This window comes from Leptidea sinapis, chromosome 15 (genome assembly GCF_905404315.1).
Source record: "Leptidea sinapis chromosome 15, ilLepSina1.1, whole genome shotgun sequence".
In the NCBI taxonomy this organism is placed as follows: Eukaryota; Metazoa; Arthropoda; class Insecta; order Lepidoptera; family Pieridae; genus Leptidea; species Leptidea sinapis.
This window is the reverse complement of record NC_066279.1, coordinates 10,025,064-10,037,806: the sequence shown is the minus strand read 5'-3', so window position 1 is coordinate 10,037,806 and position 12,743 is coordinate 10,025,064. Positions and strand designations below refer to the sequence as shown.

Below are 12,743 nucleotides of genomic sequence, written 5' to 3'. Positions count from 1 at the left end.
CCATAAAAAAGTCTTCATCGGAAGAGGAAGACGCAGTATTTATGATAAACCTTTCCTCCTGCATATCAATTAATCGATCTTGTTCTGTGAACTGATTTTCAATTTTTATTACATGTTCACAAGATTTTCGCCATTCACCGTTCCCTATTTGAGAAAAAAGCTGTTAAAGGTTTTAGATCACTTGCAGGTCTATTAACGTTTTTACCCGCAACTTTTTGTTTCATTATTCCCCAGATTAATTCTATGTGGCTTAACGGACAATGGTGGGAGCCTCAAGACTTCGTGTCCGTGTGATTTTAAAATCTCATCTATCTGATATTTAGGTTTAGACTTATGATTTTTCACTGCTTCCAATTATTGACATTTCCACCAATTATCGTCGTAAGGGATATTTTTTGATTGAATCCATTCTTTTATAACAGCAATACGGTCGGCTTGTGTAGGCGGTTTGTGTAATTGTACAGAATGGTACTTGGCGTTGTCCATGACAGTTACAGAAAGTTTTATAACGTGGGAAGCAACTTCTCCATAACCCATTTTGTATCTTTATACATATCATGGTGGTAGTCAGCAGATGTACTCTTCGACCTATACACCAAACAACAGTTTGGCACAAAACCATATTCTCCACTAGCATATCACGGCTCTTCGACAACACTTCCCTTAAAGCCTCGCCTAGTATCGGAATACTGGGTCTCGAAATCTCGAGCGATTGCCAATTCCGTGGCCATCTGGAGGGCAAAGCCAAATTGGCTTCAAAGAAACTGGGCGTCATTAATAGAGCACGGCAATACTTCAAGCCGGCCCACATTCTAGCGTTGTACAAAGCGCAGGTCCGGCCACACATGGAGTATTGCTGTCATCTCAGGTCTGGCGCACCCCAGTATCAGCTCGATCCATTTGACCGCGTGCAACGCAGAGCAGCTCGAATTGTCGGGGACGCAGCACTCTGTGAACGGCTGGATCACTTGGCGTTGCTTAGAGACGTCGCTTCACTGTGTGTCTTCTACCGCATCTATCACGGGGAGTGTTCCGAAGAGCTGTTTAACCTAATTCCTGCCGCCGAATTCCACCTTCGCACGACACACCACAAGTTAGGATATCATTCTCACCATCTGGATGTGTGGCGGTCCTCCACAGTGCGGTTTACAAGGAGCTTTCTTCCACGTACTACAAAGCTGTGGAATGAACTTCCTTGTGCGGTGTTTCCGGGACGATAAGACATGGGTACCTTCAAAAAAAGCGCGTACACCTTCCTTAAAGGCTGGCAACGCTCCTGTGATTCCTCTGGTGTTGCAAGAGAGTGTGGGTTGCGGTGATCACTTAACAACAGGTGACCGGTACGCTCGCTTGTCCTCCTATTCCATAAAAAAAAATAGCATGTACAATGATCCACCCAGGTCCTGCCGAAATACTTTTAGATAGGCCTGCAACATCTTTATTTTGCCAGCATTTGTTCACTGAAAATTGTGTATGTAGGTTTCATCTAAATAACCATTGCAACGTCCGACCAATGACAGCTGGCAGGTAGTGAAACGTCCCGATGACGCGATTAAGATTATCCGACGGCGAGCGCCAGATTCATCATTATTAAAAGCGATATAATTACATAACGACTGCACCTATGGCTATATAAAACATTCGTGTAGTTAAAAGTATAGAAAAACAACATGTATAATAATTAAATTATGTTCTTGAACCTAAGTTATTGAAATAAAAGGTTAAAGCTTGAGATTATAGGTAGAAATGTGATAAAATTTTTATATTAAGTTTTTATGTTAAATATTAGCGCGCACATTAATAAAACTTGTTTATTATTAAAATAGACTATATAACATATTTTTTGATATTAATATTATGTCATTACTTCGACCTACGGGATTGCTGCATTAAACTAAAAAAAGCACCCATTCATTAACAATTTCATTATCAATGCCGTCCGCAAATATATTGCAAAATGGCCGCCTGTTGGCCGTATTTAAGCTTACTCCATACTGTTCATTCGTAGGAACACACAATAAAATAAGTACTATTTTTATTTTATTAATATGCAATAATAATAGTATGTATAATAATAAAATAATATAGGATATTAATAAGTATAATTTACTTTCTACACAATAATACAAATAATTACATACTATAGAAAAAGTTATCAATTAGATCCTATTTATCTAATATTGTTGGAAATTTACAAATTTCGTATATTATATGTGGAATCTTACTTTGTAACCCGAGCCGTTGCGTCATACGGTGACCTTGAAATCGAAGAGCAGCTTACTTGTTTGTGTTTGAGAACGCTAGGTATAACAACGGTTAACCGACTTAACTAAAAAATAAGGTTATCGACTTCATTCGTTCGTACGTACGTAATATTGTTAGAAATTTATAATTTCCATATACACATAACACAAAGCGCGATCTAAACTTGGGAAGGAAGTGGATGCTGTCAACCTTCTCCGACAGCCACGTCTGCTACCACCTCCATTTGATCTACAAATGATTAAATAAATACATTGAATATTACGATTAAACAAATCCTATTATACTTTATAATATTTTGATTATGTAAACGAGAGCAATTATAATTGTTGAATTTTAGACAGTTTGTTTACTTAATAGAGCATTCTAATAAATAATAATTTCAATACTTAATAATAACAATACACTAATGTTGTCTTCGCACGACACGCCACAAATAACCATCGGGATGTGTGATTTTGTGTGCCGTTTCTGTACAGTGCGGTTTTCAAGGAACTTTCTTCAACATACAATCAAGCTGTGGAATGAAATTTCTTGAGCGGTGTTTCTAAAACTATATGATATGGGTAAAAAAAGCGGGTACACCTGTCTAAAGGCCTGCAACAATCCCGTGTTGCAAGTGTGAGCTGCGGTGATTACATAAACCTAGGTGACCCTCTCCACCAGGCTCGTTTGTCCTCTTATTCCATAAAAAAACACTAAAACAAGTTCAATGTGGTTTCCATTCATGAATTCATTCGTGATGTGGCAATCTTTAGAAATATTTTGTGCTCGCTCAGTTTCATTTATTTGACAACCAAAAAAATTTCTACACCGAAAATTACGCGTGCTAAGTCTCGACCGCTCGTTCGGTGTATATTTTATATTTACTTACAAATACTTATTATATGGAATACTCACTGTTGAATCTGCGACGCGACGGTACGTCGCTGGTGCATTGGCCACCACCATCATTATTTTGACTCTTAGACATAAAATGTTAATACAAAAGTTCAATTATGTAATGAATAATCATTCTCTTAATAGCAAGTTTGTATCATATGTGAAATTTTAAACATGTCGAATAGTGTTACTTCATGCTTATTCATTTTATTTTCATTAATAACTTTTTTTTCATATAAAAATTTAATTTTGTTTTAAAGTAAAATAAAATACATAATAATTAAAATAATCTGATGCAATATATGAAAAGGGTCCACACAATATAAAATGACCATGATTGACTAAATAATACATGCGCAAAACGTGTTTTTTTTTGTTTAAACAAACCCATATTTCAACTTTGTTCAAACGATAAAATGGCCGTTTAGTACATCCGTACAATTTATCTGCGGAAAGCACAAGTAAAACGTGAAATACTTGGTTGTCTCAATACATCCAGATTGTTGTATAAAAAACATTATATTTATGATATTTTGTCCCTATTACAAGCAATGATTTACTGATAATTAATTGGATTACAATAAAAATTTGATATTTAAACCATACTGTATCGATCATACTGTTATAACTTGTCGATTTAATGTCGTAAGAGGAATTGTATGTAATTTGTAGATAAAATCGGAAACTAGATATCATGAGGATTAATTTCATATATAAAACAAATATAATACGTAATTAAAATATTACACTTACGTTATACACAAAACAATAAAACACTTGACACACAATTGACAATTTCGCCCGCAAAGCGATTTTCAATAAATTATTTCTCAAAATTTTTGTAGAAGAGCCGTTTCTGTAGACCTGCCCCTACAGTAGGCGTGTTGAGAATTGTGAATGGGCTTTAGACTAAGAACATCTTGTCTTATGTACCTATCCAATGCTTTCTCAATAACCTTCAGGAGAAAGCTTCTTTTTAGCCCTGTTAAAGAGCCTTCTGGATTTCATCTTGAGTTTGTTCAAGTTTGAGTTCCACCAATGTACTTTACTGTTCGAGAGTTGTGTGGAAAGTGGGCAGCTAGCCTCATAGGCGTCGGTGATGCCATCCGTGGTTACTTTCACTGCCAATTCTAGCTCATCCAGGGTTCTGATACACTTTGGGATGTTCTCCAAATTACTCCTGAGTATGTCATTGTAGACATTCCAGTTTGTTTTCTTTGGATCCCTAAACTATATATGTGGTTTTCAAGGCAAGCCAAGAATTCAAATACTATATGTTGGTGATACAATAACGAAATTTCATCACTGACACGCCAGTTCAATATTCGCCTGGCAATGTTGTCAGTAGCGAAAGTAATATCTAAGACTTCGTGCCTACTCGTGGTAACAAAGGTTGGCTTGTTCCCCCTGTTTTGTAACTGAAGGCTAGTGAAGGTTAGTTTCTGGTACCTCCCCAACCTTTGAAGCTAACTTTGATAGTCTCAACAGTGATCCCACAATAATAGTCCCCAGCTAAAAAGTGACAAACAAATTAAATTTTAATACAAAATTTATGGATGATGCAGGACTCGAATATGCGACCTCTCGCGTTCCCTTGTGTTGTGTAATAAATCCCAGAAGAGAGGGTTATAATTAAAAAAAAAACAAATTGAATGCATATTATGTAAAATGATCCATTTAAATAAATGAGACTGTATATTATATATATTTTTTTATAAAGGCGAAAATATAATTATTTAACAGCAGCAGTTGGTAAGAAATGTTGATAATAACTTTTAGTAAATTCGGTCATTAAGTCTGGCATTGCTTCAGGTAATGTTGTTACTAATCTTGCTGGACTTCCCGAATACCTTGCAAATGAGGGAACAACGGTTTCAGCTGCCAACACTGAATTGTCCTCTATTATGCAACAATCTTTAAGCACACATCTTCTACCCTGGAAGTCAATAAATATTATAAGCTCAAGATTTTTAATGACAATAAGGGAAGTGATGAGCAGGACATTCAGTTTGATGTTGACGGATGTTGATGGTAATTGATATGCCCTACCCATTACAATGGAGTGCCAATTAATTAATTACAATAATTATGAGTGAAATGTTATTTGATTTTAATTTGAATTATTAATATCTTCCTCAAATGTGAAAAAGTTTTTGGAGACGTATAGTAACCAACTTTCGCGAAGAAGAAGAGCATTTGTTTTTGGAGACCTAAATCTAAATCTACACAGTAAAGAAAACTCCATCAAAGAATATAAGATAGTACTAAAGGAAAATGGTATGAGAGTATTGAATAAAATTGACAAAGATCACTGCACACGCAAAACAGAAACCACTGCAACGTTATTAGATCAAATGTGTACCAGCTTAAAAAATAACACTTTCCATATGGCTCTCATCGAAAGTTCTTTTTCAGATCACAAACAAATTTATCTTGAAGTAAAGAGAGTCAAACCTGAAGCAAATAAACGAGTACAGTATGAAGCCGTTAATTATAAACAATTATTTTTCACATTAAAAGACATGACTGAGACTAATCTGTATAAAGACTTTAACTTATTAGAGTCTACTCTATTAAAAGCAATATCACAAAACAAGGCAACGAAAATTAAAGTTCAAAATCAACCCCAGAAAGATTGGATTAACAAGGATTTGATTGTTTCTATAAACAAAAGAAATATTCTCTGGCATCAATTAAAGCGTTCTCCTGAAGACAAAGAACTAAAACAAAATTTCTTGCAGGAAAGGAGCTCGGTACATGTTGCTATACAAACTACGAAAAATCAGTACTACTATGCCGCTTTCAATAAATGTGAGAAAAATCCATTAAAAATGTGGCAAATTATAAATAATTTAGCACATAATAAAATAAAAAAAAACCTAATAACACCTGCAAAACTAGATACTCCTTCAGGCCAAATTACAGAAAGTAAAGATATTTGCGAATATTTTAATATATTTTTTTCTAATATTGGAGCTGAACTAGGTGGCCAAATTCCTCAAAAATATCATACAACTCAAAAGATTTTAACGGCTGATAATACTTTACAAAATGACTCAGCCCTACATAAACTGAAACTTGCCACTGTAAACGAGGTAGAAAAAATAATAAATAATTTGGACTCAAACACAAGTTCTGGTATAGACAAAATTACAACTAAAACCATAAAATGCGTTAAATCTTTAATAGTAGAAAGTCTCACTCATTGTATAAATAAGTGCTTTACTGACGGCCATTTCCCCGATTCTTTAAAAATAGCCAAAGTGAGTCCATTGCATAAGGCAGGAAGTAAAACCAATCCGAACAACTACAGACCAATATCAGTACTACCTATATTATCAAAAATATTTGAAAGAATTTTACATAATCGAGCATTTAAATACCTTTCATTTAAAAATTTCTTATTTAAAAAACAATATGGTTTCCGGCCTAAATCAAATACTCTTACTGAGGCAATGGATTTAATTACATCATTAAAACTCAGCATAGATCAGAAACATATAATTCTTGGTATATTCATCAATTTAAAAAAGGCGTTTGACACTGTTAGCCATGAAAAACTTTTAATTAAATTAAAATCCATAGGAATAACTGGATCGGCCTATGAAATCTTTCAGTCATACCTCTCAAATCGATACCAAATAACGAAATTAGGAGATACCCAGAGCAGTCCCCAATTAGTAATTTATGGCGTTCCACAAGGTTCAATTATTGGACCGTTATTATTTTTAATTTACATAAATGATATTCATGAAATCGGTTTACAAGGAGATATAACATTATACGCTGATGACACAAGTTTATCTTATTTAGTCTACACGGGTCAATCAATAAATACCATAGTAAAAAAAAGCACAACATGACCTTGATCTTCTACATGAATGGTTGCAAACAAATTTATTAACCATAAATACAAGCAAAACAAATTATATTATATTCGCTGCAAAAAATAAAGAAATTGGTCATTACAACCCATTGACTATAAACGGTCCAGTTATTAACAATGTTAACAAAGAGAAATACTTGGGATTAATTCTTGACCCTCAATTAAAGTGGAAACCGCATATAGAAAGTGTATGGAGCAAACTTACATCCCTAACAGGAGCGCTTCGTGGAATGGCCCGATGCCTCCCAAAAAAGGTGCGGTATTTAATATATGATTCCATGATAAAGCCACATATAGAATATTAAGTGGAAATTTGGGGAACGGCGGAAAAAACTAACTTAAAAAGCTTACAAGTCAAAATAAAATTTTAAAACTTTGTTTCGATACAACTACCTAACTCCTACTGTTCAAATATATCGGGAAACAAAATTAATGAATTTAAATCAAATATATAAATATAACACATGTATTCTCATAAGAAAAATTTTAACTAAGGATTTACATACACAAATTACATTCACAAAAAGAATAAACATTCAAAAAATTCTAACAAGACAAGCCCTCAATATTTGCTTAATAAAACCTAGAACAAAATATGGAACAAGAAATATAATGTACGAAGGGGCAAAATTGTATAACAACCTACCAAAAGATATTAAAGAATTACAATCATTAAATGTTTTTAAAAAAACGTTAAAACACAACATTTTGAAGGATTTTTCATAACTTATTTTGTTAGACCGCTTCCGGCTATGACTATGAATGAGACCTTAATAAACAAATACCCTCATAGCTGTCATTATAACAAATAATCAAATAGTATAGGTATTTTATTCATTACTGTAAACATTTATATTATACGTTACCCACCTATTTCGTTATTAATGTATCTACCTAATTAGTATTTATTGTAACTCTGTGTCATTATTGTAACTTTAAATATAACGTCTTAAATTGTGTATAGTATATAACGATTTGCCGCTCAATATATGTATCATGTTAGTTTAAGTATCTCAGTAAGTGAATTTGTATTCTTTTTGAGATAATAAATATTCTGAAGTCATAATACTTTGATATAAATTTTATGAGACAATAGAAAATATGTAACTTTTTTACAGTACTTAGTACACTTTTGTATAGCCCACTTGTATGATTCCTATAGTGTATAAGAAAGAATGAGCAGCGGTGATAACTTATCCCCAGATAATCTATATTATGTTTGTTCTCGTCTTCCAAATGAAGAATACAAGACTAAATAACCAAATGACACTGTCATTAATAAATTTTTGTAGGCAACAGCCTATGAGTTGTCTCTTACCTATAATTAAACATATTAAAAGATACTTACTATGACAACATTTTTTCCAATATACACATAAGAGCCAACAACAGCTGCATTTACAACTGTGTTTTCACCAATATACACATGGTCTCCCATTTGTAAGGGGAAGAATGCAACTCTGAAATTTTATGAGTATCAACAATATAAAAAAATAAAAAGATTAACATTTACTTACAATTTGTAATGTTTGTATAGTCTAAGAATAAAATTATTAGTATTAAGGGTGTATGTCAAAAAAGGGCTGTGATATATTATATAGCAGTTATGACATAACATAATAAATGATCACTTATAGGGTTGTGCTCATCCTCCTCTAACAATATTTGAATCCTCCCAATACTCCTCCATACATATTTATCCTTCTATTATATAAATAATAAAACAATCCTCACCCTTTGCTGAACTTTTTAAAAGGTGGTCGTATTACTGATCCTTTGCTGATAATGCAGAACCGACCTGTTTTAACACTTGCCAAATCTCCTCTGATAATAGCATCACTTTGTACAATTACTTTACCATGTAATACTATATTTTGAGATCCACACAAAACAGTCTGACGGCTTACTTTATTCCCTGATGCCTTAAAACAAAACATTTTGTGTAATTTTATAAAAAAATTTTTATTATTCGTTATAAACTTTCTACTTCAATATTATGCTTACAGTTTCAACATATTCAAATTTATTGTAGTAGATGTCTTGCAGTTCCATTGTAAAGTTTTGAAATGAAATCTATTTACATTTATTTCCTTTTTATTTTATAAAATTTATTGTATTGTATTTAAACACTTTGATTGGTACTATAAGTTACTTATTTAAGCCAGATTTTAGTTCCAAAAACTTAACAATTATCCTACATGTAAATAATTATAAAATACAAATTTTTGAATTATAATGTAAAACAAAAACAATTCAATTTTTATTTCTTCTTTTAAGACGTAAGAAGTTTGACTTTGACAAATGACAACTCGAATAGTGAAGTGTGGATTAGTAATCAACATTCACATTCATATTTTTTTTTTGGAGTTTATGGCCTGGTATCTAGACCTTTAGGCCAAGTCTTGGGTATTTTTATTAGGTATATTATAATTTCCCAACTGTATTTTTGATGAATTTATATAGAGGCACGTAATAGGATCTATTTTTCAACATATCACTCAGGCGGCGGGAGGGATCTTGCACTGTCAATTGATTTTGCAGTATTTCACTAATTTCACTGACAAGAATCAATCTGTCAAACGAAAAGCACTCACATTTAAATATGAAATGTTCGATATCACCAACAGAATTATTGCAGAAGGTGCAGTAGCTACTCTCCACTATGCCCAACCGAGCCAGGTGGGCCGGGACGGTGGAGTGACCAAAACGCAGTCTGTTTATAGTCGTAATAAAGTCCCGATTGGCCATTTTCAATTTGTTATACCATGGTGCCACAGGTAAGTTTGCTTGAATATTTCCATACCATTTACCCTTCTGTTCTTGGTCTTGTTTCCAAAATTCGACCCATAAACTATTGACCTGGTTGTCAATAGATTGATAGCAGTCGGTCAAAGGTACTTTTACTATGGAGCTAACATCCAACATGTTGGTTCCATCACGTGCAATTTTATCTACTGTCTCATTTCCTGTTATGCCCCTATGTGATGGAATCCACATGAAAGAGACCTTTATACCCTTTTGTGCATAACTAAATAACAATTTTTTTATATTATACAAAATATAGTTTTTTTTAAAGTCAAATCTGAGATTGGTTAAACTTTGGACCATACTTAAACTGTCTGTTAAAATTAAAAAATTATTAAAACTATTTATACGTGCAATCCACTTCAGGGCCTCGAGGGCCGCATATACCTCTGCAGTGAAAACACTGCACTTAGGGTCCAGAAGAAAACTTTGACCAAACTTGGATTGGAGATCATAAACAGCACTGTGCACAAAGAGCTCACTTTTGCTACCATCTGTATACAAAGTATAGTAGTTATTGTTGGAAAGAAAACTTAATAATTCACAATTATTAAAAATTTTTTAGTAACAATATTGGTCTCAAATATAAAAGAGGAATATGGGTATAAGTAGCATGTCCACTTTGATTGTTTAATTACATTTTTAAAATCTTCATTCATATGCAGTACAATGAGAGGTAGAACTGGGAAATAACCTCCTAAAAGATCACCTCCCGAAGTCTGCTGAGCCAAGCATTGTATAGGAAAAGGTACTATTTTTTTGAGAACATTATCATTACCAGATAACAGCTTTAGTAAATATCTTTCTATTAGCAGAAGTCTTCTAAGACACAGTGGCATTATTTTGGTTTCAACTTCCATAGCTCGTATGGGAGTTGAACACATAGCCCCAGAAATAATTCGCAGAGCTTTGTTTTGAATTATGTCTAGTTTTTTTACACAACTACTATTTAAATAGGCTAAACAACTGTAGTCGAAGTGGCTTCTGACTATAGATTTATATAGCATACTTAAAACTTTGGGGTCTGCACCCCAAGTCACAACAGCTAAACATCTTATAATATTTAAGCCCTTAAGAGAATTTGTTATAATGTGATTGATGTGTAAATCAAAACAAAGTTTGTTATCAATGACAACACCCAGGAATTTATGATAAGGTACAACTGAAATTGAATGATTATTGTAGAGTATGCCATTAGAGGGAAAGTCTTTACTAAAAATCATGGCCTTGCTTTTGTTGGGGTTAATCTGTAGAGCCAACCTGTCATTATAATATATGTACAATTGATCTAAAGCATTATTTATACTATTTACAGCTCTATCAACATTATGGTCTGTACAATATAGTACAAGATCATCTGCAAATTGTAAAATATTTACACCTTCTATATTTACAAAATTAAGAATTTGACTTGTATATACATTGTACAGCAATGAAGATAATGTAGCCCCCTGCATTGTACCTTTGGAGACCCTTCTTGGACCATGGAGAATATTATTATGCCTTACATACAAAATTCTATCTGTTAAAAAATTAAATAACCCATGGCAAAGTATGCCTGGTATACCAATGTCAGAAAGAACTTGAACCAAAATGCCAGGGTCTACATTATCAAACGCACCTTGAACATCCAGAAAAACACAAACACTGGACTTATTATTTTTTTTGGCATATTTCAGATCTGACAAGAGAGAGATGAAGCTGTCAGCACAACTTCGGCCTCTCCGGAAGCCATATTGAACATGTGGAATGATGTTGTTCACCTCTACATAATACTCAAGACACATCTTTATCATGTTTTCATTAAGCTTCCCAACACAAGATGACAATGGTATGGGACGATATGAGTTAGGATCTTCAGGTGGCTTGTCAAGCTTAAGTAGAGGGATAACACACTGTGTTTTCCAAGATTTAGGAATTTTCTTTAAGTGCCAAAGAGCATTAAGATTAGCTAATAGTTTCTTTTGAACGGGCTCATTTAGGTTTTTGATCAAAATGTATGGACAATCATCTAAACCAGGGGTTGTGTTTCGTCTGGATTGTAAACTTGTACAAAACTCACTCCAAGTAAAGGGTTCTATGAGGAAACTGGACTTCTGAAGGCTATTATTAATTTGAAAATAACTTTCTAGATTATCAATAACCCTACATCCATTTTGAGATAATTTTTCTAAGAGAGGGACAACAAATTCGTCATTACATGTTCTGTTATTGCATTTTATTCGTTTAAATAACTTGATGTATTTCCAAATAATACTAACAGGTGTAGTTCTGTTAAAATTATTACAGATGTTCGCCCAACCATTGCGCTTATGTTCTGAAATAGTCTTTTTCTTAACAGCATCAATTCTTTTGTAATTAATGTAATTATCAATGGTTGGGTCCCTTCTGTACTGTTTTAAAGCTTCATAAGTTTTAATAACACTCTGTTCACATGTGTTACTCCACCAAGGTGCTGGAGGTTAGCAACGATAGTTATTTGCTTTGACAAACTTTGGCACAGTATCCCTCTTAAGTGTATCTAGCCTTTTGATAAATTCGTCATATGACTGTAATGGATTCTCATTATTAACTTCAAAATTAGAAAAAACAGTTATAGACAGCTCATTGTATTTCGTCCAGTCTGTCTTGTTGTATAAGAATTTTTCAATGGGAGGATTAATTTGGTATCTATCAACGGACAATAAAACACGAGTAAGCGTAGGAAAATGATAGCTCCCCATACAATCATCATGCACCCACCATTCGCATAGTGGAGTGATTGGAGCACTACAAAAGCTGACATCAATAGCCGATGGATTTCGGTTAGGATAATTCATAGTAGTGAAGCTACCATTGTTAAGGACACATAGATCAAATTCATCAAATAAACCTTTCACCTCTGAAGTAAAAATATGATTTAAGTAAA

The 12,743-nt window shown here is 33.4% G+C and overlaps 1 protein-coding gene and 1 long non-coding RNA gene across 2 annotated transcripts; one reads left to right on the top strand and one right to left on the bottom strand.

Moving 5' to 3' along the window:
* Positions 1-4,797: 4,797 nt before the first annotated feature.
* LOC126968500 (dynactin subunit 5) lies at positions 4,798-9,306 on the bottom strand. Its single transcript, XM_050813577.1, has 4 exons — positions 9,035-9,306; positions 8,765-8,952; positions 8,379-8,490; positions 4,798-5,080 (listed from the first exon to the last, which is right to left on the bottom strand). The coding sequence occupies exons 1-4, from the start codon at positions 9,080-9,082 to the stop codon at positions 4,877-4,879; spliced, it is 552 nt and encodes a 183-aa protein (XP_050669534.1). The 5' UTR covers positions 9,083-9,306; the 3' UTR covers positions 4,798-4,876.
* Positions 9,307-9,389: 83 nt separating this feature from the next.
* LOC126968508 (uncharacterized) lies at positions 9,390-12,743 on the top strand. The gene is made up of 3 exons (XR_007730215.1): positions 9,390-9,807; positions 10,501-10,583; positions 11,515-12,743. It is a non-coding gene; the product is annotated as an uncharacterized LOC126968508 (long non-coding RNA).

Coding starts and splice junctions, on each gene's coding strand:
- LOC126968500 (XM_050813577.1), bottom strand. CDS start 9,082: ATGGAACTGCAAGACATCTACTACAATAAATTTGAATATGTTGAAACT. Junction 8,491..8,764: donor TTTAAAAAGTTCAGCAAAGG/GTGAGGATTGTT, acceptor ATAAAATTTCAG/AGTTGCATTCTTCCCCTTAC. Junction 5,081..8,378: donor TTGGAAAAAATGTTGTCATA/GTAAGTATCTTT, acceptor ATTGACTTCCAG/GGTAGAAGATGTGTGCTTAA.